This window comes from Lissotriton vulgaris, chromosome 9 (genome assembly GCF_964263255.1).
Source record: "Lissotriton vulgaris chromosome 9, aLisVul1.2, whole genome shotgun sequence".
NCBI lineage: Eukaryota > Metazoa > Chordata > Amphibia > Caudata > Salamandridae > Lissotriton > Lissotriton vulgaris.
Genome location: NC_141697.1, coordinates 85,047,106 through 85,071,686, shown reverse-complemented (window position 1 = coordinate 85,071,686; position 24,581 = coordinate 85,047,106). Strand labels below are relative to the sequence as shown.

The window sequence follows — 24,581 nt, the reverse complement described above, 5'->3', positions numbered from 1 at the left end:
TTCGAACAGCTGCCGGTTCTAGTTTGGGTCGTGGTTTCATGCTCTGGTATTCTAGTGCGCAGATGTAGTTTAAAGAGGCTCCCGAGTCCAGGACGAACTTTGCCGGGTGTTCTCCTATCCGGATGTCCAGCTTCGGGTATTTCTTCAGATGGTCCGGGTCTGATACCATACAGATGTATACGTCACTGTCCTGTGACACGGGTGTGCGTGACGATGACTCGCTGGATGTTGATTTTTGTGATTGATATGATCTTATAGACTTGACACTCGACTGGGAAGAGCTGGAAGACCGTCCTTCTCGCCCCTTCACTGCACGGGCGTGATGCTGTGTGGTAGTTCGAGTCTTTGATGACCTTCGCCCGAGCGTTGGGTCTGACAGACAGTCTCGAAATGATTTTCCCTGCCGCAGCGGTGGCACCTTTGCCCGATGGCTGGGCATTGTCCTGAATGAGGGTAGTCCTGGCCGCATCTGTAGCACGCGGGTGCCGTTTTGCTGGGCTTGGTGTGTCGCGATTCATAACGTGCCGCTGGCCTCCGGGAGGACGTAAAATGTGTTGGCTTACTTGTTTTGTGGTGATCTGTCCGATGCTTCTTTTCCTTGTGCACTTGCATTCTGAAGGCTTTCTCCTTCCTATCGGTCTTGTTAGTCTTCATCTTCTTCGCGTGGTCCTCCGCCTGGTCGTTAATGCGTGTCATTTCCTCAATTTCTTCGAGGGTGTAATGCTTCTTCAGCAGCCGCCGACATAGTGACTCAGAGTGACAACCTTCAATTATGCGGAGCCGTAGCGCGTCCTCTGTGTTGAAGTTGTCGAATTCGCAGTGGCGAGCTAGCCGTCTGATGCGCACGATGAAGTCGCACATGCACTCGTCTCTCTCTTGAGTGGCTAGGTTGAACGTGTAGCGTTCGTAGTCCAAGTTACGTTTGTGTAGAAATCTTCGGCCAAGGGCTCCCTTGACATCGTCGTACGGGGCGGTGGCCGCGTTAGGTAGTTCATTAATGATCTACGCGATATCTTTCCCCACCAGGTTCCGTAGGGCTATTAGCTTCTGCTTGGGGTCTTGTACTTGGGACCCAGTCATGTAGTCTTCAAAATCCTCGGACCAGCTTTTCCACTTAGGTCCCATGCTGTTACCGGACGTCAGTTCCAGGGGGTCCGGTGGTCGCAGGTATGGTACTCCCATGAGTGCTTCGTATGCTGGTGCTACCAGTGGTGGGTTGCCTGGGGCTGCCGGTGCTCCTCCTGAGGCACCTGTTGAGCTGGTAACCGACATCTCTGTTTGTTAGTTTACTCCGCAGGCTGCTGCAATTTTAATCAGTCAATTCAGCTTCTCCAGTGTCCACTGAGCAAATCTGTATCTATTATTTGGTGACAACTGACCTCAAAATGGCCGACACCGAATTTCCAATGAATGTCTATGGGCGGTGCCTGACCTTAAGATGGCCGCCGCTCGGGACACATGGCTTTGTGTAGACCTGCACTTGCAGTCTCCAATGTCTCTCGTTAGGTATCTGGGGACATTCACTGTGTCTGCCGAGTCATGCAATTTGATTCTCGGACCTTCGGGACTCACCTTCTCACCGCCGATCGTGGCAGTCGATCACCAGGCGCTCCTTGACTTCCACGCCGTTTTCGCGCCGTTTTTTGTATTCCTGGCCACTTCTGTTGGCGCGCAGGCAGTTTCAAGGTCTGCCGATTGTTACGCTGAGGCAGCATTCAGTTGCGGCGTGCGGAGCGTTTCGTTTCTCGCGCTCTACACGCGCTGCACCGACACAGGCTGCAGGCTCTCGGTTCTTGGCCGTTCACGGACGGCAGGGGTTTAGGCGATGTGTGGGCTTTGAAGTATATCCCACCCTCGTCGCCAGTGTCACGCCTTACCCCAATAATGACAGGAGCCTAGAGGAGAGTCAAACACGTCTTTATTGTACCGTGTCTACTCCTACCTGAAACTTCCCCAACCTCATTTCCTCTTCCTCCCCACGCCCCTTCCTGTCCTGCCTGTCCTTCGCAGACAGGGGTCAGGCAGTGACGATATGACACTACCCACAGCTCATGATGACGAGCTTTAGCAGAGCGATATATACGGGACAGAGAACCACTGGCTTCTGGACAAATCCACACTCTTGGTTGGGTCACTCAAGGGCTTCCAGTTAGAATTTGCAAAACCTTGTCTTAGTGCTTTTGCAGAGCTTGAAATCTGTAAATCGGTTCAATATTGTCATGCTACTTTTTTTTGACAAAGGCTCTACCACATTTTCTATGTGCACAGTCTCACACACCACGTTTACAAGGCTCGACACAGGGCTTGGTGCAAGTCATGAGGAGCAAGATAGAAATGCTCTTCTCATCTTCTTGTTCACATGGCTCAGAGAACACAGGGGCATATTAGCAAGAACCTCGTTAAAATTATCACCAGGAAACTGCCGCTAAAACGGCGATAATGGGCTTGCTAATATGCGTTATAGAATTCCAATAGAAGCCCAGGTTAGATGTGCAGGGCATCTAACCTGGGTTTCTATTGGAATTCTATCACGCATATTAGCAAGCCCATTATCGCCGTTTTAGCGGCAGTTTCCTGCCGCTAAAACGGCGATAATTTTAACGAGGTTCTTGCTAATATGCCCCACAGTTCCAAAAAGGCTGCCAACTGCAGTAGACTCCCTTTGTCTTTCTATGAGGGAAAACTAATGTTAGAGGTGCTTTTTTCAAGCCACCGACCCAAGACATTCCCTAAGAGTGCCTATACCTCACGAATCCAAAATGGCACCGGGCTCTTGTCCATATCCAGTGTTCTCGTTTCCCTCCGTTAATACTTCAAAGGTGAGGTTACCTGTCATTCAGAGTAGGAAAAGGTCTCAATCCATTGAGTTTTGAGTATGTGTTTTGCTCTGACATTGTTGAGAAAAATAGGAGTATCATGTGGGCTAATTAGCAAGTTGGTGGGCCTTCAAAGGTGCCATGAAGGTTCCATGAAAGGCAATTAAATGCTCATTTTCAGTACTCCAAACCAGATGACGAGCAATGGGCTAGACTGGTTCACAGAATTAAAATAACAATGTTTAACCTCTAATAGCAAAAGTGTAACTTAGGAAACAAATCTTACCTGAGATATATGAGTGTCTTATAAATTACTATTTTATTTACACCACCTACAGCCTGGCTACGGGGGTCAGTACATCAGGGTATTTCAAGAAGAGGCAAAAAAGCGAGAAAGGTAGAGGGGCAAAGGTAATTTGAGTCTTAAGGCTTCATCGGGTGAACATTCACCAGAGGTCTTTGAATTTCAAAGGTAACACAGAAGAGATGAGTTTCCAAGCCTCTTAAGTGGTCTGGGAACATATAAAGGATTCCCGGTGTAGAGCATTGGAGGTGCAGGGATCAGCCCCCTCAAATAATTCGATCTTTTTTTATGGTGAGACTGTAGGCATCTGAATATCTGGTATCGTATGTTAGCAACCCTATAGACAGGTATTTGGGAGTCTGGCCAGGGAAAACATTGCGGGTCAGCATAGCGGGTGGGGTCTACTCACTATTACGCTGGTAGGTACTGAAGGAATTTTCTTTCTGCAGTGTTATGGTCGGAGTGCTTAGACTGAAGATTAGTCTAGTGTCAGAGGGTCGGGGTCACTGAAATTCCTATAATATTGTTTTTGATGGATGTCTCACATGGGCAGTATTTGAAAGATAGAATTCGCACCTTCTGAAAACAAAGCCATATGGTGATGAGTAGTCTGCAGAATCCGTGCAGCATCTATAAAATGATGCGATTCACAACCATACTGATCTCTGTCTCAAATGTATGATCTTTCCTTGACAGCAAACCTGTTATGCAGGTAGGAATACAGTGCCCAAGGTGGACGGCCGGCCAGCTGAGCAGGATATCATGTCGAGTCCATTTCATCAGGAGCAGTGCCTTTTTCTTTTAGAGATGATGGCACAGTCACTTTGGTTGAACCCAATTATATGCACACTAGGCACTATAAGCGGTCATGGTGCCCCCCATCATACTGTTTGGTAGACTTGCCTATCATCTGATAGCCGAGTTTTCCACTGCGAGCAGCTCCCCCGTTAGGCCCTGCTTCTACTAAATACTGTCAGTGACAGAAGCGAGCATTTCAATATATTTCATTCAAAGCTTTGTTATTACCAAATAATGTCAATCTCATTGATGTATCTAGGCAATATAAGATATGCATTGTACATACAAGTTTCGTGCAACTACATAATCCAGGCACAGCATATAGCCACCTATTGTGTGCTTCCGAACAGCACTTTTCATCAATATAAGCCACGCTTACACATGTAGCACAGCACATTTAACTAGACACCTTTGATCCACCAAACACAGCACAGATATATCTGCTCTGCACCAAACCAGGCCACACTTAACTTGGTTAAAACCCTCCTTTGGCTTATGTAAAGTATCCTACCTATGCTGCCGCCATCTCCTCTTCCATTGGACGCCCTTCGTACATAAAGCCTTCCCTAACTCTATCTGTAGTGTTGCTTTCATACACATAACCTGTAGAATTTCTTTTATGTTCACCTTCCATGCAAAACAATGCTCGTTCGCTACCCAAGTTCTTGTGTGTGGCGGGTACCGATACTACCATGTTTGTAATTGAATGTATGACTCGTGGGACAGTTCCTTCTCAACGAGTTCAGAATGCAACTGCAGCCAGGTGCATTCTGATCTTCGTTTAGGAAGGACGCACTCATGTGCTTTCCGCTTCATGTTGGAAGAAACCTATCCTGCAACTTAAAAGCATTCTTCTTTGGATTTATTACATTAGTGCTCCCTTTACACTACCCCAACAATCCGTCCTAATTTCCTAAAATCTAATCACTGTCAGTGATTTCAATACTAGATTGCACAGTTCAGCCATCGTGGTGAACTAACTATTTAACTAAGATGGAAGTGTGGGTGGGTCTTATTTATTAAAAATAGTCCTTGTTTTAAATGTCTTCCAGTTAGCCTAAGGAGGCTTCAGGTGACATCAATAGGCCTAGTCGGCCTGCATTGACATTCATTTTACAGTAAGAGAAACAATTGCACTCGTAAATTGCGTTCACGAGTTTCCATTGTGCATGTTTTTCTTCTGAGTCTTCCATTTCAGAAATTAAGTAAAATAGATTTCATTTCATGTGCTATTTACTTATCAAGCTGAAATGTGTGACTTTTTGTTGCTCGAGAAGGTAGCCACGTACAGAATAATTCATCGTTTGTAACAAATTAAAGGTTATTTACCTGAATCTGCTCCAAGAATTGTTCATCAGTTGTACTGTCGAATTTTTTTAACCGTACCACAAATTACACGTTATTTCCTTAATTTGATCTGTGCGCTTTAATATAATTATGCACGAAAGCATGTGTTTCTGTTTCTTATTTGCTGTATCAAACCTTTTAAAAATCTATTGTTTTATGTGTAAATAACTTTATAGTAGAGTCCTATTATGTCAGCTCTCACCATGTCGAATGTGTGGGTTTCTCTGCCTAAAATCTATAAATATGCCCTTTTTGGAGATGTGTCAGTCTTTTTATTTACTCCAACAGAGGCAGACGCCGTGTCAACTGTTGCTGACGTTTCTTGACTTGAACTGAGCAGTTTCTATGTTAGTCCTCTTGTTGAACAATACTTGGGTTCTGGCTATTTATTGGTTTTGGCGTTTGAACCTCTTGTAGTTGTATTTTATGCTGATTAAAATTAGATCACTTTTTTTGCCTTCTGAAATGATTCTAACGAGGTGCAACCAAAGCCCATTCAGTTTAACCATGTTTTAAAATGATGAAATAATGACATAATACTATTACAGACTGTGCCACATTATGCTGCATACTTTCTGGCACTTTTGCGATTCCTTAATTGCGAAAAATAAGGAATCGCAATTAAGGAATTGCAAACTGCAATGCATCAAGAAATCGCTATAAAAATAGCGATTTCTTAAAATTCCTTAATTGCGATTCTCTAATTGAGAATCGCAATTAAGGAATACCTCCCCATCCATTCCTATGGGCCGAGAGGCCCATAGGAATGAATGGAAAGACATTCTTAATTTGCAATTCACCATTAGAAATTCGCAAATTAAGAATGCAATTTCAAGTGTGCAGGGGTGTCCAAAGGACACCCTGTTGCACCCCTGAAATCTGCTTAGAAGTACATTTTGCACACACACATGCCAAAATTGAACTTTGAAAAATGCACTTTAGTGCATTTTTCAAAGTTTTCGCAAATTACCATGAAGGTCAACTTCATGGTAATTTGCTCCCCTTATTTGCGAATTCGCAAATTTTTTGAGTTTGATGCATTGCATTTAAGGAATCTCAATTTAAGATTCCTTAAATGCAATCGCAATTTAAGAAATCGCAATTTTGCGATTTCTTAAATTGCGAAAATTATAAAAATGTTAATGCATCCCAAAAATGGAAATTGCATTCGCAAACGGCCGAATTTTGCGATTCGCACCATTTGCGAATACAATTCCCTTTGATGAATGTGCCCCTAAGGGCCAGATGTATCAAGATACACTTTTGCGATTCTCAAATAGCGATTTTTAAGGAATCGCTATTTGAGAATTGCAAAATGGTATGTATGTAGAAATACGCTATTTTTTTGCGATTTCTTAAATTTCCTTATTTGCGATTAGCAAATTGCTAAAAGCAATTAAGGAATAATTTCCCATTCATTTCTATGGGCCAGGAGGCCCATAGGAATGAATGTGAAATTATTCTTAATATGCGATTCGCAATTTGCTAATTGCAAATTGAGAATAATTTCAAGGGTGCAAGGGTGTCCAAAGGACACCCTGTTGCACCCCTGAAATAAGGATGGGTGCACATGTGGTGCACATACGTGCCCTATGGGCACGTATGTGCATCACATGGCTCTTTGAAAAATGCAAAAATGGGCATTTTTCTAGAAATTCGCAAATGACCACCAACTTGAAGTTGGTGGTAATTTGCGATTCCTTAGGGACAATTAGCAATTTTTTTTGCATCATACATTGCATTTAAGGAATCGCAAATTTTGCGATTACTTACATGCAATCGCAAAATAAGGAATCGCAAATTTGCGATTCCTTATTTTGCACTGAAATTTGCTACATACATACCATTTTGCTCAAATGAGTTTGCAAACGCCGAAATTCTGCAAATTTCGGCATTTGAGAAGCCATTTGATCTTCATACATCTGGCCCTAAGTCTTTTATTAGCGCATAATTTGCTCAATCCTACCGCATAATTTGGCCCTGTCCTGCCGCATAATTCCAGTAGTCCTGCAAATAGGGCAGACAGTCTGATTGACTTACAACAATATACCCAAATCTGTTGAGCCATCAGTGTAAGGTTTCCACTGGTGGAATTAGTGGGGGGTAACACCAGTGGAAACTCTAAAGCAGGTGGACCATCAGTTTGATGGATAGCTATCTGCCCGCAAAATTCTAAATCAGTGACTTAACCTGTTTTGAGAGATACTGCAATAGCTATCTCTCCCCTTAGTATGGTAACACAGTTTAACTTGAATGTAATCTTGGTTGAGTCTAATGCTAGAGTTGCTGGATAGATTATTTCTGAATTAAGAATCATGATCAAAATGACTACTATACTACAAGAAGGCTACTACATATCCCTAAGGAATCAGTTCACTCCAGCTATATTTTCTCTGAAACACTGAGTGGGTAGGAAGGAATTTAACAAATGAGAACACTATTATCTTTATTTTCAAGTATTGATCTTTAATTAAGTGCAGCAGTAGGAGTAAGCATACTACAGTGATTTAAAAAAGCAAGCAGAGATTTATTGCAGAAATTTACTGAGAAAAGTGAAATTTCGGACAGACGAACATAGACACATTTTCCCACCTAAATTTCAAAGTCTGAAGCAATGGAATCTCATATTTGGACGTTAAGAAATGCAGATGAACTAGCCATCTTAACTACATTTTTGTAAGAAGCAAAAAAGTTAGGTTTGAATTCTCAGGACCAAATTCGTATTGTTCCATCAGACCCCCCAGAAATCAGGTATTGGCCCATATGGTCGAACAGGAGGCACTGCACATCATCCTCATGGCCCTTGAGGCTGGCCAGCTGACCTGATGTCAAATCTAAGATCTTCACAGTTCCATCGTTGCTCGCCACTGCAACCAACTGACCAGTTGGGTCAAAGGCAAGTTGGTTGCCAGGATGTGGCCCAGCATCAACAGATAGCATGGGTGACACTTTTCGAACATCCCATAGTTTCACGACTCCATAGGAATCACAGGAGGCGATGGTATCACCCTTCAAATTAAAGGTAGCATGGTTACAGGAGTGCATGTGTCCAAAGAATGTCTGAGCACACAGACCTTGTCTGGCATCCCAAAGGGAAAGAGTTTTGTCAGCAGAGCTGGTGAGAAGCGTGTTGGAAAAAGGAAGAAACTCAATGCTGTTTACTGAGTCCATGTGTCCACGCATGACGTATCTGCAGCGCTCACTGTTGATGTCCCACACTCTACTCGTTGTGTCCATGGAGCTGGTCGCCAGGAAGTCGCCACAGCTATGCCAGGAGCAGGCCCATACGGCATGTAAGTGCCCTTCCAATGCCAGGATGCACTCCCCTATTGCGAAGTCCCAGATGCGCGCCGAGCTGTCTCCGCCCACTGTGGCTAACTTGCTGCCACTAGGGTGAAAGCTGCAGCCAGAAACCCAATCTGTGTGCCCTTCACCGGTCATGATTATGTCTCCGCTTGGGATGGACCACATCTTCCAGAGGCGGTCATCACTTCCCGTCACCAGGATCGCCTTCCTCGGATGCAAGGCCATGCAGCTCACTGCCATTTCGTGTCCTTTCAGGGTGTTACTCAAATGGTAGCCTCCAAGTGTTAGCAGATGAGTGCTCGCCCCTCGGGCGTAAGCAAGCCGGGGATTCACTCTGGAATCTGGGGGGAAGTCAGAATCCTTGGGGTGTCTTTTGGTGGTCTGCTTTGTTGGATCGAAAGGTTCTTGAAGCAATGACTTCTCCCTGGACTCTTGAAGGCTTTTCTGAGTGGGTTCCTCGCGTGATGCCCTTTTTCTGTGCTTTGCTCCCGTGGAAACAGGGAGTTGAAGGCCACGTCCTGCTTCTAAGTTGTGTAAAGTGGCTTGCAGGCCAGTGACCTCTCCGACGGCTCGGTCCCGCTCCAGGGTGCTCAGCATCTTCTGGCGCAGCACGGTCTGGTATTTCTCATGCAGCTGTCTCATGAGGGGCTCGTATGAGGCATAATGCGCCTTCAGCCTCTTGATGTCGTTGATAAGCTTGTTCTTCTCCTGGGCTACCCGCTTGTGATGCATCCGGTGGAAGTCGCGCTCCTTTTGAAGCTTGATCATGGCCTCCTTAGCTCTGTTGGCGCCTTCCTTATACCCTGCCAGGTCCTTCTTTAAACTCTTCACCTCTGTGTCTAGGATCTGGTTGTGAGTGTACACATCTGGGACAAACCCAGCATTGTCGGGTTGTAACACGCCTTTCTGTACCATTTCGTACCATTCCCCTTGAAAACAGTCCAGGGTCCGGGTCATGCCCATCCTGATCAGGAAATTACGCAGGAAGTCGTCGACTACTTCGGGTCGCTGCCACAAGGGGGGCTTGGGCGTGACGGCGGGCCTTTGGGACTGTAGCTGGGCATCTTGGACCTGCCCCTGCACGGTCAGCACAGCCCTCGCCAAATCCTCGTCGCCTTCGACTATGCTGGCATCGTCGTCGGTCGGGATCTCCTCATATTGGTAATCCTCTTCAGATGCCTCTGTGATGGAGACTGTATCCAGGTAGAAAGTCTCCGTGTCCCCAGACATAGCTTCGGCTCAATCGCCCAGCTTTTCGAGCGAGGAAAGCTTCTTCACACTGCTCGGCTTTGTAGCGTCCTCTGTTGCCGCAACAACCACGGTGCAGATCATGATTGGCCAGAGCGTGTTTGGCTCCATGGTAACGACGTAAACACAGAAAAGAATGCGTCCTGACAGCATGGCGGCCATGTTGGAATGTAGTGTTATTCTTGAACTGAGAGCGAAACTACTACTCTCAGTTAAAATTGCTAAATTAGTTCACTTTATAAATCATATTATTAAGAAATAAATACTTTGTGTCTACAAAAAACGGAGCCCTTGTAAACTGCAAAAACCGAGACAGAGAGAAGACCTCTTCTCGCGTCTTGTGTCTGGCGCCAGGAAATAACTTTTGATTTTACTAAAATTATATTGCGGAAATTGTCAATAGAACTCAATGGGAGAAATACATTCTCCTGATTAGTTTTTTTAAACCACCCACTTTACTCTTCTCGAATGTACATGCCATAGGGCCTTTCAGACCGTATTTAACAGGGCTTTAAGTGGGATGAAAAAACTGGGGGGGGGGGTTCTCTAGAAGGGGCTTGGCCAATGTAATTGGGCGTGGCTTAAAAACACACGTTAAACATCTGAGCTTAGCATAGTGTGCCGCCGACTGGTATGTTGCTGATTATGTCATTGCATCCAGATATATAATACAAGTAACATTACACCTACAACAAGCCAGGACTATTGGCTTTGTTAATGGATGATGGACAACATCTGAGAGTCCATCAAGGGAAAGCTGGATAAGGGGAGTAAAGCTCTGTTGATTTTGCTGGACCTCTCTGCGGCTTTCGACACTGTGCCACATGACCAACTCCTACGTAGATTGCAGGAGTGCGGCCTAGGTGGCACGGTTCAAAAGAGGTTATCCTCCTTTTTGGAGGATAGAATCCAAGAGGTCGGGTCTCCCCCTTTTGCCGCTCCCATTCCTACCGTGAAAGTGGGTGTCCCTCAGTGCTCAATCCTTAGCCCCACACTTTTCAGCCTTTATATGTCTCCCCTTGGTGGAAGCTTGCGGTGCTCAATAATTTCCTACGCTGACGACATGCAGCTTCTGTTCACCTGTGACAACGGTGAGGACTTTGCTGGGCCGAAGATTAACTAATGCCTGATTGTGGTTTTTGCCTGGCTGAGTGAGAACCAGCTCAAATGCAACCCAGAGAAATCAGAGGTAATTTTCTTCGTCTCTCCACCTTTGGATGAATGGAAACAATGGTGGCCATCAGACATGTCGCCTCTCCTCTCCTCGGTTAGCATGGTTAAGAACCTGGGTGTCAAGCTGGATGATTCTCTATTAAAGCCCTAATCCAGTCCGTCGCAGGATCCTGTTTTGGCCTCCTGAGGATGCTCAGGAAATGTCTTCCCCTCCTGTCTCTTTCCCACAGGAAGACGTTGTTCAGGCTCTTGTTGTCTCAAGACTGGACTATGTTAATGTCCTATACCTAAGCCTCCCGGAGTACCTACTGAATAGATTACAGGTGGTCCAGAATGCGGCCGCCAGGGCGGTCCTCCTGCTCAAACCTAGAATCCAGATCTTTCTGCACCTGAAAACTTTGCACTGGCTTCCCGTGAGGAAAAGAATTTGCTTTAAGGCATTGGTCTTGGCTTTTAAGGCTCTACAGGGTACAGGTGCACATTATCTCAGAAGTAGAGTCACACACTATGTCCCAGCAGAAACCTGAGATCCTCACCTCATCTCGTTGCAGTCCCCAAGATTTTACGCACCCGTAAAGAAGGTGACACTCAGACAAGTGACAAACCTACTTACCTTTAGGAAACTGCTTAAAACCTGGCTCTTCCAACACTTACCTTAAGTCCCCCCTTCCTTTTAGGGTTATCTGCAGACTAGTTCTGAGGTTCTTTAGCACCAGGACACTCTTTCTGAGTAGCTGTGCGCTTTATAAATACTCCCTCATTCATTCATGTTAGTTGCATAAGATAAAAAAGCAACAACTATGGCTTCGTTGTATAGAATATTAAAATGCTTTAGTTTCTAAATGATGAGACTGTGAAAGAACGAAAAAGAGTCCCTTTGAAGCTACCTCAAAGGCAGTGAAAGGAGGTACTACTGCAGATTTAAGATTTTTTTTTTCACTGAGAGTTAGGGCAAAAATGGAGAGCCCGATAGGGCCCCGTTTCAACACCTACTTTTTGGAACTGCCAGTGCTGAGCACCAGCAGGACCCGGCCCACTTAAAGCCCTGGTCTTCAACCATTGATCTGTTATTGCTTCACATTTTAATTCTGCCCACTGCAGCATGGGGTAGTAGGTCAGCCCACTTTAGCAATTCGCTATCTTCATACATGCCCTTAGACCAGGAGGGATAGTCCCAATTTTTAATGCCAAAACATGCATTCATTTTAGCTGTCTCCCTTCTGATATTGCGGCTGCTTCAATATATATGCCCATGGGAAAAATACATTCCCACATTTCCTTTTCAAAATATCCCACTTTTTTGTTTTAAAATGTTGTCATGTATGTAACTTCACTATATGTGATGACACTGTCCATTCACAAGGAGTATATCCACACGTAAAGTGTTTGTTTCCTTTAAGTGACAAGGGCTATTCTGGCAATGTTTGCTTTTTGAGATCAGCATTTATTTTTGCTTTGAGCCATATTTTTAGATTAATGAGGGCCCAGCAGCATCCCCCAAAATAAGGTTTTTCAAAACTCATGACAAAACAAAACAAACGTTGAAAAAGCTGAAAAGCTGACTAGGGCAGCCATCTGGTCGGTTTTTCAATGGCATAACCAATATTTTAATGTTTCAACTGGAACACATTTTATTATTTTGTAAAAAAAAATTTTTGGAGGACCTTTATTTAGAAGAGGGTGCACACAGCTATTCAGCCAAAAATCCAGAAAGCATGGCAGCAAAAAATAGAAAATCGGACTGTTTCGGCACACCCAGGAGAGCATATCAGGATTAGAGAGGTCAATTTTTAAAAATAAAACAGGATATACACAGTAAATACGTAATACAGTTCCATATGTTAACGAGATGGAAAGAGAGAAAAGAGAACAGGAGGGGTCCGGCTACGGGATCTAAAGTAGATACAATCACCGGGTGGGCAGGGAAGCATGTCCAACTAATATGAAATTTATAATGCGCTCAGCTTACCCGGGGGCATCCCGGCGCAACAGACCAGAAGGAGAGACTAAGCTAATCACTACTATGGAAACAAGTGGGTCTTAAGAAGTTTCCTGAATGGTAGGATCTTGGGCTCTGAGCGAATCTTGAGGGGCAGAGAGTTCCAAAGAGAGGCCACTTGTACAGAGAAACGCCTGCCCCCAGAACGAGCTCTTCTTACTCTCGCTAACTGCAAAAGGTGTTTTTGGTCCGAGCCCAGCAGACGTGGGGGTTTGTAAGGACGGGCCATGTTAGCAAGGATGGGGGGGCCTTTGCCATGTAAAATTTTGTGGGCTGTACATAGCGCTTTAAATTTCACCCGCTCCTTCACGGGGAGCCAGTGAAGCGCTTTGAGGGCCGGAGCAGCAGACTGCCTTCTGGGAACATCCATAAGGACTCTCGCAGCTGCGTTTTGCACCTGTTGGGTTTTAAAGGTCGTTTCGGGAGCACCGAGAAACAGCGCGTTCCCATAATCGAGCCTTGATAGAATCAGGCCACGTATCAACAGCTTCCTTGCTGGATCAGGAAGCAAAGGTAGCACCTTTCGAGCTGATCTCAGTAAACCAAAGCAAACCCCTGCGGTCTTCCTGGCATGAGTCCTGAAGGACAGGTCTTCTTCCAACCATACTCCCAAGGACTTGATCTCCTTCTTGGGGGATGGTGGGTCACCAAGCGACAGGGGCCAGCAGCTCGCAATAATGGAGGGGCTGGAATTGCCCAGGAGCATCAGTTCGGTTTTACCTCCATTAAGCTTTAAAGCGGAGATAGACATCCAACGATAAACATTGGCAAGGCAGTCGTGTAACACCTCAGGTTGTTCCGTCAGCTGAGTGAGGCCCACCACCAGCTGAGTATCATCAGCGTAACTGATGATCTTCACCCCCGAAGGGGCGACCACTCTTTCAAGTGGAGTCATATATATATTAAATAGGGTAGGGCTCAGTGATGAGCCCTGCGGGACTCCACATTGAAGGGGGATTAGGGCAGATTGCTATGACCCTTCCCAGACTTGGTAGAAACGGTCAGAGAGAAAAGATCCCAACCATTTCAGGGCCGTCCCTGAGACACCTACCTCTGTTGCAGAGACGACAACATTTTGAAGCGAACAATATAAGCAAGCATACATTTCTGAAAACTCCCAACTAATGCCCCACCCGATGAAACCAATGACAGGAAAGACTGAGTGGCCACAGTCCCAGCACCGCCCAAAAAGTCCAAACAGTAACCCGATAAAATGACCCCCAACCCAGGGAGAGAGAAAAAGGAAGTCCAGTCAAACTAAAAGAAGACAAAAAGGCCATAGAAACAGAGAACGGAAAAACAAAAATACCGCACCCCCTAACCCCCACCCTGCACCCCTGCAGATGGCTACGGCCTACCCCCCTAGCAGCGTGCCTATCGCCCAGCGACCAAAAACCCGAAATATAGTAGAAAAGAGATTTATAAAGGAAGGAAACACAGAAAAAGAAAGAAAAGAAAAGTTAAGGGAGGAGGAGACCCTCGCATCCCCGGTCGCACTACCCCCCTCCTGCGACGTACAGTCCTGGTCATTAAACAATCAGCAGCAAAGCAAAGTAAATTCGGTAGAACCCAGGAAAGACGTCCTACACCGCCCCGCCCCCTGATACAAGAAAATGGCGGATCTCGGGTCCCTCTCAAACCCCTAGCATCCGAGTCGAACACCAGTCTCACCCTTGACCTCTACGAGTGTTCACCATGAGTTCCAGACACCGCACCCGAGTATTCACAGGATAAGTCAAAAGTTCAGCCAGTCCACGAATCTGTGCTGCGAGTCCAACGGATATCCACCGTCCACCACAATCCTCAGCCGCCATGACACTCGCCACGGTACGACCAGATCCCGACCGTTCCATACTCCACCACACTGCACAGCTCACACGATCGATAGATGTTCGCTGTTTCCGTCGGGTCACAGTTTCAATAAAGTCATAGGGGGATGAGCACGTGAACACGACCACAGGTGGACTCGCCAACGTGGGCGGGCGATACACCATGGCGGCGGGTTCAGCCGCACACAGCGGTACAGACATTGCTATCCAGGCTTCGACACTAGATGGGCCTCGAGTCGTAGATTCCGGGATCAAAGTGGGAGAAACGGCTCGCTTAGGGGGACCAGACAGATCAGAGTCCTTATGCGATTGGGCAGTTTCGGTGTCATCCACGATCGACTTATGTGAAAGAGCAACCATGTAGGAGCACAGACCCTTAATGGCGGCCATCACGGTTCGCAATGATGGCTCTTCTTCACCCCGCACCGCCGCAAACTGATCGACTCCAGACATCAATGCGCCCTTCGGGTCACCCGATTCCCCCATCGACCAAAGTGCGATGAGGGCAGGCGGGGGCAGGAGGCACACAGTCCAGCAACGATAGGGCCTCTCGGAAGGGGGCCCCACCCCAGCGGGAAGGGAACGCCGAGAAGGGGACCCCCGACCTCTCAGCCACTCACAGGATCATTACATCTCCACAATGCGGGTAGAACCGCAGGCTCTCCACCAATCCAGGGGCAGGTTGCTCGCCACTTCTATCGACCGGACCGTGTCTGGATCCCCCGGCCGCCGTTGTTGCACTGCAACTCGGCAGGGTCAGTACTCGAGGTCCCGGCTCTCGGTCAGCGTTAGGCCAAGAACTTCCACTCGATGTAACTCCGGCAATCCGGGCCGTAAGTTTCCCAGGACCACACCGCCAGCATCAGCAACGGGTCACCCACACAGGGGTGAGGCGAAAAAGCAGGATTTGTAGCAGGATATTCAAGCAGCAGGAGGAGGTCGACGGAGCCGAGAGCTTATGCGGCCATCTTCGTTCGTCGCTAGGCCCCTCCTGGAACACATTTTAGAAAAATCACCTAATGCAGGTATTTTTCCCCTTATCATTGCATACTTTAAACAGTAAATAGAAGAAGAGAGGCCTTTAAAATGTGTTCAAGAGCTGCCTTAATGATTCCTGACTGATCATTAAAGTAAACATTGGCAGAACAGCCATGTTAAAATGATTACAGACTATTGTATACAAAGTTATATTTTAATATCATGTTTGCAGAATGTTAAAACGTGAAGAAACAGCTATGTTTTTTCCTCTGGGTAAGATATGAACCCTACTGGCAACCAAGTTCTTAAATGTGCCACAAAGTCTTCAGCATGGAAATTAGGTGTTCCTATACTTTTTCAGTGGGAGATGGTGCAAATTCCTCATTGCCTGAAACGTTTTTGTTGAAGAATTATGCCCATTCCATTAATTCTTTTCCCTTTGTGCTCTGCAGTTACCCTACCCTCACCACTGTATGCCTTTACAACTCCCCATCCACCTCCCTCACATTCATATTATATATTACACTCACCCCATAATTTCAAACTTGCCAACATTTGTTAAAGCCAGAAATTGATATTGTAGAACAAAAAGGCAAATCTTTTATTTGATCATCGGCTTGTGTAACAGGGAAGGGAAGTGGATGTCCTTTCAGGGGGTGAAAGTAATGCAAGTTGGCAACCATTAAGATTTCGACCTAAAAATCTACTCTCTCAAATAGAGTATGAATCATGCCAGCTACATCTGTTTCTGAGCCTTGCTGTCCTAGGCTTGTACTTTGTGGAAGGGAAGTGTGCATAGGTTTTTCACAGACAACACACAGCCTCTGTTGATCTCCTGTGCTCAGGAAAATATCAGTCTTGTTTTGTATTTAATTCAATTCATATAACCTTTCCACCTGTCAAGACACTGAAGAATTATTTTGCTGGCGGTAGCATGTTACTCCATGTAATACAACATCAGAAAAATGTGTCATGTGTACTGAGGTACAGTTTCTCACGCTATTTTTTACTTAGGCCTGAAAGTGCTTGGGCCCATCTACACATTTATCCTCAAATCGATGATTTTTGTAGCTGTATGAGAGGTAAGAGGGCGAACTCAATCACAATTTATTTTTTCCAATACAGAGTAACCAATTTGGTCACTCAATAATCCAGTCCACAACTGAATATGAGATTAGTAGGTGTTAGAAATGGGGATCTCTAGTTGGCAGAGGTAGGTACCTTTATACAAGAAGGCACCCGTCTTCCTAGTCAGGGTAAGGGGGATACACTTATAAAATAACTCAGACTCACCCCCTTGGTAGCTTGGCATATACAGTAATACAGTGAAAACACTACAAATGGACCACCACACCAGTTTAGAAAAATGAGTGATCTTTATCTAAACCAAACAAGACCAACTGGCAAAAATCCACAATACAGTAATAAAAATATGACTTTCAAATGGTATTAATAGTCAGTTCAAAGCAAATAGCAGATGCAACACTTTTCACACAAAGTACCTTGGATGCGTCGCACACAGAAACAAAAAGGGCCTAAGGGAAGGTGATGCATCAGTTCCTTACACTCATTGAAGGTGATGTGTTTGGTTTGTTGCTCCGGGGGAGGTGATGTGTCGGTTCCTTAATACTGCACAGGGGAGGTGATGCATTGGTTCCTTACCGGAGGGGAGGTTTTGCGTCGGTTTCTTACTGAGTACCCCAATGATGCGACAGACCTGGCTCCTCGATGTGATGCAATGATCCGGGGCTATGCCTGAGTTCTTGTAGCTGCACAGCAGGGCTTGAGTCATTTTTCCAGCTCCCAACAGCCAGAACAACCTCCAGAGGCACAGAACAGCTACAGGCACCTCTTGGAAGGTCACAACTCCCATCAAGTTCTGGGGTGCTGGGGGTGAAGTATTTGTGTCCCTGAGACTTCAGAACAGGAGGCAAGCTCTTCTTCAAACCTTTGGAGATCTTCCTCAAGCAGGGGACACAGCAAATAGTAAAGTCATTTTTCCATTTCCTTGGCAGAAAGTAGCCACTGCAGGCCAACCACAGACAGCAAACAGCACGGGGGCAGTATTCCTCCTCAGTTTCTCCAGCTCTTCTCCTTGGCAAAGGTTCCTCTTGCTTTCCAGAAGTGATCTTTGGAGTCTTTTCTATCCCTGAGACCTCGAAAAAGAGGCAAGCTCTACTTCAGACCCTTGGGGAAAACTCTATCAGCAGGATGATGAAAACACAGTCCAGTCCTTTCCCTGCCCAAGACAGAAGCAACCACTGCAGGTCAACCACAACAGCACACAGCACAGGGGCAGTACTCCTCCTCCAGCTTTCCCCGTCCTTCTTCCTGGCAGGCTCCTTAATTCAGCAGTGATCTAAAAGTCTAGGGTCTGGGCCCCTCTTTTTATTCAGTACATCTCTTTGTTCTCTCCAGTCATAGAGCTTTGAGTCCAGTCCAAACCAGTTCTGGGGGCAATTGGCAAGTGCACAATAACCTTCATTGTTAGTGAATCCCTGACTCTAGACACAGCACAGGGGGGTGGAGCCATCATTGTGGAAGGCAGACACAGCCCTATTCAGGAACAGGTGCTACTCCTCCCACCTCTCCAAATGCAGATCAGGCCCATTCAGCCTAGCAGTCACTCATCCAGACACTCAGCAGCCACTGCACATCCCCAGCCCCTGTCACACCAGAGCTGTTCAGTCAATACACATCCTGACAGAGGCACACTGGATGGCTAAGCAAGAAACTACCTACTTTCTAAAAGTGGTATTTCCAAACACAGAATGCATCTTAACATTCTGAGTTCAGGCATATCAAACTTTATATTGCTATCTTGTTCCCGGGGTAGTTATGATTATAAGATATTATAAGCAAACTCCCCGTTCTATCCTATGGGAACAGACAGCCTTGCAACAGTGAAAAACAAAATTGCCAGTATTTATTTATTTATTTATTTCGACTCATATAGCGCATTATCACCCCGGGGTCTCTAAGCGCTTTGTCGGGTACATACCGGAATTCATACAGCCAATCATCAAATTACAACACACCCCATGCTTGCTGGAAAAGCAATGTTCTTAATTTTCTACGAAAAGGCAACAAATTGGATTCTTTGCGCAGTTTGATTGGTAAGCTATTCCAGACTGCTGGAAAGACATTAGAGAAAGCACGGCCACCCAGGGTGGACAATCTAAAGCGCGGTTGAGTTAAAAGAGTATCTTCCGATGAGTGCAACATCCTACCAGGCCTGTATGGGGCCAAGCGAGCTTTCATATAGCTTGGGGCCTTTCCATACAGAGCTTTATGCGTAATGCAAAGCGCTTTAAACATTACCCTCTGTTTGACTGGCAGCCAATGAAGTTCGCGCAAGAGAGGGGAGGCATGAATTCTCCTCGGTTTTTTAAAAATCAATCTTGAAGCGTTATTCATGACGATTTGCAGTCTATTCAGATGTTTTTGAGGGAGCCCTGCATATAGCAAGTTGCCATAGTCCATCCTGGCTAGGATCATGGCAGATACCGCGCGCCTCAAGGTAGAAAAGGACAAAAGCGAGGAGATTTTCCTTAGTTGTCGAAGGAGGCCCACGCAGGTGCCCACCACCGCAGAAACTTGCTTCTGCATTGTCAAATTACCATCCACATGGATGCCCAGGCTTTTTACTGCTGCTGCAGGTTCTGGGGGCGCCCCTAGTTCTCTTGGCCAGAACAGATCATTCCAAGGGTTGCCAGCGATGGTGATTGGCAACACCTCGGTCTTGTCTGGGTTAATTATCAGGGAATTCACAGACATCCAATTAGCTGTATATTTTAGGATGTTTTGCAGTCTTGCATGTGCGCCCGGACAATCTTCCATTTGGATGACGATCTGGGTGTCGTCGGCGTAGTTGTAAATTTGGCAGTCCATCTGGTTAAGGGCCGAAATCAGGGGCTGTAAATAAATATTAAATAAAAGAGGGGAGAGGGCAGAGCACTGCAGCACACCACAAGTAATTGACGCTGTGGTTGAGACTAGGTCTGCAAGCTGAACTCTCTGAGTTCTCCCTTGGAGAAAGGAGGAGAGCCAGACATGTGCTGTTCCCTGGATGCCAAAGTCCATCAACCGCGACAACAATTGACTGTGACAAACTGTGTCAAATGCCGCGGAGAGGTCTAATAGCACCATGGCACAGAGAATTTTCTTGTCTGCTCTACGCCTTAACTCGTCCAAAACGGACAGCATCACTAGCTCCGTGTTGTGATGCGCACGAAACCCTGCCTGGTTCTGTTCGAGTAAGGCATTGTTCTCCAGATGATTTGAGAGATAGATGAGGACATGCTGCTCCAAGACTTTGGCCAAGAATGGTAATTGGGAGATAGGCCTAAAGTTCTTTAGATTCTTGACGTCCGCCCCAGTTTTCTTCAACAGGGGGATCAGCCGTGCCTCCTTAAAGGATGATGGAACTTGCCCTGTTTGTAGCGATTTATTAAGGAGAGTCAAGACATTTTCCTCGATACCTGGCATTGCTAACTTGAAAACCCCCGGGGGACAATGGTCCGCCTGGGAACCCGACTTGACCCGCCCCACGAGATTTGTCATCCTGTCCTTCGTAATCAAGGGCAGAGTGACCAAGGGGATATTCACCGGCAACGTAACAGGAGTAATCTGTAGAGGGCAGTCAATAGGAGTGAGGGTGATTTCTGATAGGAGGTCTTTAATCTTACTGGAAAAAAAGTCCTGGAATTTTTGACAGTCTTCCTGCGTAAACTCAGGACTCTGCTCCTTGTTTTTTCTGAGTTCCGTTAGGACTTTAAAGATTTCTTTTTGTGGGTCCCTAGCTTTAGCAATCCTATCCTCGTAGAACTCAGCTTTCCGATACAGAATGGCCTGTTTATAGAGAGCGAGCTCCTGTACGTATAGGCTCCGTGCGTTCAAATTATAGTCCCTCTGCCATGCTATCTCAAATTTACGTAGAGCCCTCTTTTTTCCCTAAGGGATTCGTTATACCAAGGGGCCCAAGTCCTCTGTCTACAATATTCATCCTTCGTGCTGGTGCCACGAGGTCTACTGCCTTTTTTAATTTATTTGTTAGATCATTACAGATAACTTCTGGATTGTTTTCAGTCTTATTGAGTGGGAGATGAGTTAGGAGATGAGCTACCATTTTATCTCCATTTATATTTTTCCATTTCCTCACTACCTTCCACCCTGCTCCGGACTTTCCCTTCTGTTCGTCAACTGAGACCTTACCCTTCACTAGGTAGTGATCTGACCATGCACAAGGCTGTGCAACTACCAGGCCATGCTCTGGAGTTTTTATCCAGACAAGATCCAGTGCCTCATCTATCTATTTCACTGTCAAGATATGCCACACACACCAGGGCATGTCCTACCTTTCACATACACTGCACCCTGCCTACAGGGGTACCTTGGGCCTACCTTAGGGGTGACTAACATGTAAGAAAAGGGAAGATTAGGGCTTGGCTAGTGGGTGCACTTGCCAAGTCGTCATGGCAGTACTAGACTGCACAAAGGCACTGCAATGGCGGGTCTGAGTTTCATTTACAGGCTGTGTGGCACAATAAGTGTTGTAAGCCCACTAGCAGCATTTGATTAACAGGCCCTGAGAACACTTGGTGCACTGTACTAAGGACTGACTATTAAATCAAATCAGCCAATCATTGAAACACCAATCCATAACACCAATTTACAGGTCGAGCATATGCACTTTAGCACTGATCAGCAGGGGTAAAGTGCACAGAGTCCTAAAACCACCAAAAACAGGTCAGAAAAAATATAGGAGGAAGGCAAACAGTCATGGGATGACCCTGCAAAAAGGGCCAAGTCCAACAGTAGGGTTTAGTTATAAAATTCGAAAATAGGTTTACATGCACCAATCTCAACATAAGGGTATTGAAATACAGCACAAACAACATGTGTCCAAATCTCCTAAAGAAATTCACCCTATGTAACAGAAAGCAGGCAACTAGTTCTATAATAACAATGCGAGTAATCAGAAAAAGGAATTGAGGGTTACATTTTATTAAATGATTCTCAAAAGTAAGCATGAACAAGCTATCTTTCCCTACACTGCCATAAAAGGGACAAACCTGAACTAAATGTTTTGCATAAAGATGAGAATTAGAAAGGTGCCAGCTGTCAGTCTTCAGTAGAAGAAACTCCAACCAAGGGTCAAGTAGCATGAAGCAACTAAAAGCAGAAGCAAAAGCAGAGGTCTGGACCTCCTGAAGTTCGAAAATTTCTCTCATGACCCTCACTAAGTTACTGCATAAGATATTAGTTGCATTCAAGGAAGACAATCCCACATGACTCTCTCCAGTATTATTCTATGATTCCAGCACAAATTGTATACTTGGTGCACATTCCCCACATCAATAAGTTGAAACTTGATTCGCACAGAATATATTTGAGTGCTGACACTCATGATTATGACGCACTCCTACTGTATCTTAGTATGGATTCAAAATTAGACCGCCCTAGTTGTCACACAGTTTGCAAGCAAAATGATCTTCAACAAAAGATTTTATGAAGAGGACATGATTCTCCTACAGTAGTGTAGTGTAGTTCCTATATTCCCAATAGGCTCTGCGTATTGGAATAATATATCCTATAGATGTAACGTACGACTTGTGTCTACTACGTCTCTATCGAATATGTTAAACTTAATTGTGAGTGCCCGCTAGCTCAGAGGTCACTAGAAACTTTCTTGAATGTACAAGAAGGGATTAGTTTCTGACAACCGCATAAACATGACAACTTTGTTTCCCCAAGATAAAACTGTTCTTCAGAGTTGTGGAAACAATAGATAGATATTTCACTCAGTCAATCGTGCATGCTTCATTTCACCAGAGGTGCAGAGAAATAGAGAGACGGGCGTTTTCAATAAAAGTATTTATTGAACAGTCTTCTTTCTCATGCAGAAGAAATGAACTGCTACAATCGTAATACTGGCTGCAAAGTCAAGACATTCAGTAATGAGAAATGCTTGAGACTTGATCACCCATCATTTCTAACAATCCTCTTTAAGAAAGGACACAGACTACTATCTTAAACAGTTTTTCAGTATATGCACAAGAAAAATTTCCCATAAGAAAACCTAGGGCACTGTTGCAGCCACTTCCTGCCCCCAACAACCTTGGTTCCAAATTCCCATAGATTTTATCATGGATTTACCTTAACCAAAAAGGAACATTTTGCTTCTAGTTGTAGTTGGGTACTTTACCGGAGTGGCATTATCATTCTCCTTGACAATAGACACACAGCATCTGCCTAGACATACGTTTTCTGAGGGAAATATTATTGTTGCATGGATTACCTTATGATATTATAACTGGTAGGGGGTCCTGGTGCTATTAGAGATGCTTCCTGATAATTGATAATTCATGCGGAATATTTCTTACGGGAAGATTGACGCAAATCCGTGGTCCATGCCACAGTGACATCTAGGCTTGACTACGCAAAGTGCTTATACCTCGGCCTTCCCAAATATTCCATCTGCCGCCTCCAGATGATACAGAATGCGGCTGCGAGACTGGACAGACGCATTCCATTTCGGCACCATGGGCCAGATGTAGGAAGCCTAATACTGGTCGGTAACTGCCGAAATGACTGAATCTCGGCCGTTACTGACAGGTATTAGGCTTTTGGGATGTAGGGGCCTAATTTAAGGATTCGGTAATTTACTGAATCGGTAATTTAAAGAATCGATAAATTACCAAATTCTTAAATACCGATTTGGTAAATTACTGAATCCTTAATGTAGGAAGCACTCAAGTGAGTGCTTTTCACTTGTAAGGATTCGTTATTTACCACCAACTACAAGTTGGTGGTAAATAGCGAAAACCGTTAAAAAAGCAATTTTGTGCTTTTTTTAACAGTGCCATGTGGCAGACATACATGCCCTTAGGGCATGTATGTGTGCCACTTGTGCACCCATGGACTATACAGGGATGCAACAGGGTGTCAATGTGACACCCTGCCACCCGTGTAGGTCTACCCCCTATTACCGATTCGGTATTTGCCGAATCAGTAATTCTCATTCATTCCTATGGGCCTCCAGGCCCATAGGAATGAATGGGGAATACCAATTCGGTAAATACCGAATCAGTATTTACCAAATTTTACCGATTCGGTAAAATTTACCGAATCATTATCTACATATCATTTACCGATTCTAAAATACCGAATCGGTAAAATTCGGTATTTTAGAATCGATAAATGATATTTACCTACATCTGGCCCCATGTCTCTCAGCATTTATATGAGCTCCATTGACTCCCAGTTGCCTAAAGAATTGAATTCAAAGCCATGACTTTGGCCAACTTGGCCTTAAATGTAAACTGTCCAGGATATCTAAAACAAAGACTTTGCTGTTATAAACTAAATCGAGTTTTGAGGTTGAATTCTCAGAATCTGCTCTGTAGCACCCGCTTTGTGAAAGCACATCTGGGTGGCAGCGCACTTACAGTCAGAACGGCCATAATGTGGAATGCCTTTCCTGGGAATATTCACCAGGCCAAATCCGAGACCTGTTTCAGAAAGACCTTGAAGATTTGGCTCTTTAGGGTTGACTAGGCTTGGGTCTTAGTGCTTTAGCCCCTCTGCGCGTAATGGCTGCTACTACTGCGCCAGGACACCTCTGCTTGAGGTAGCTGTCGCGCTTTACAAACTTCAGTATTATTATTATTATTATTATTATTATTATTATTATTATTATTATTATTATTACTATTATTATAGCTGATTTTTCATACAGTAAGACACTGCACACATAAGTAGGGAATTCTCCTTTTTATGTT

At 45.2% G+C, this 24,581-nt stretch overlaps 1 protein-coding gene across 1 annotated transcript; it reads right to left on the bottom strand.

The window, feature by feature from the left end:
* Positions 1-7,720: 7,720 nt before the first annotated feature.
* SPAG16 (sperm associated antigen 16) lies at positions 7,721-9,855 on the bottom strand. Its single transcript, XM_086936573.1, has one exon. It carries the CDS (start codon positions 9,799-9,801, stop codon positions 7,972-7,974), a length of 1,830 nt encoding a protein of 609 aa, XP_086792699.1. The 5' UTR covers positions 9,802-9,855; the 3' UTR covers positions 7,721-7,971.
* Positions 9,856-24,581: the final 14,726 nt, after the last annotated feature.

Bases quoted from the DNA above. Each gene is read 5' to 3' on its own strand.
- SPAG16 (XM_086936573.1), bottom strand. From the start codon at position 9,801: ATGTCTGGGGACACGGAGACTTTCTACCTGGATACAGTCTCCATCACA.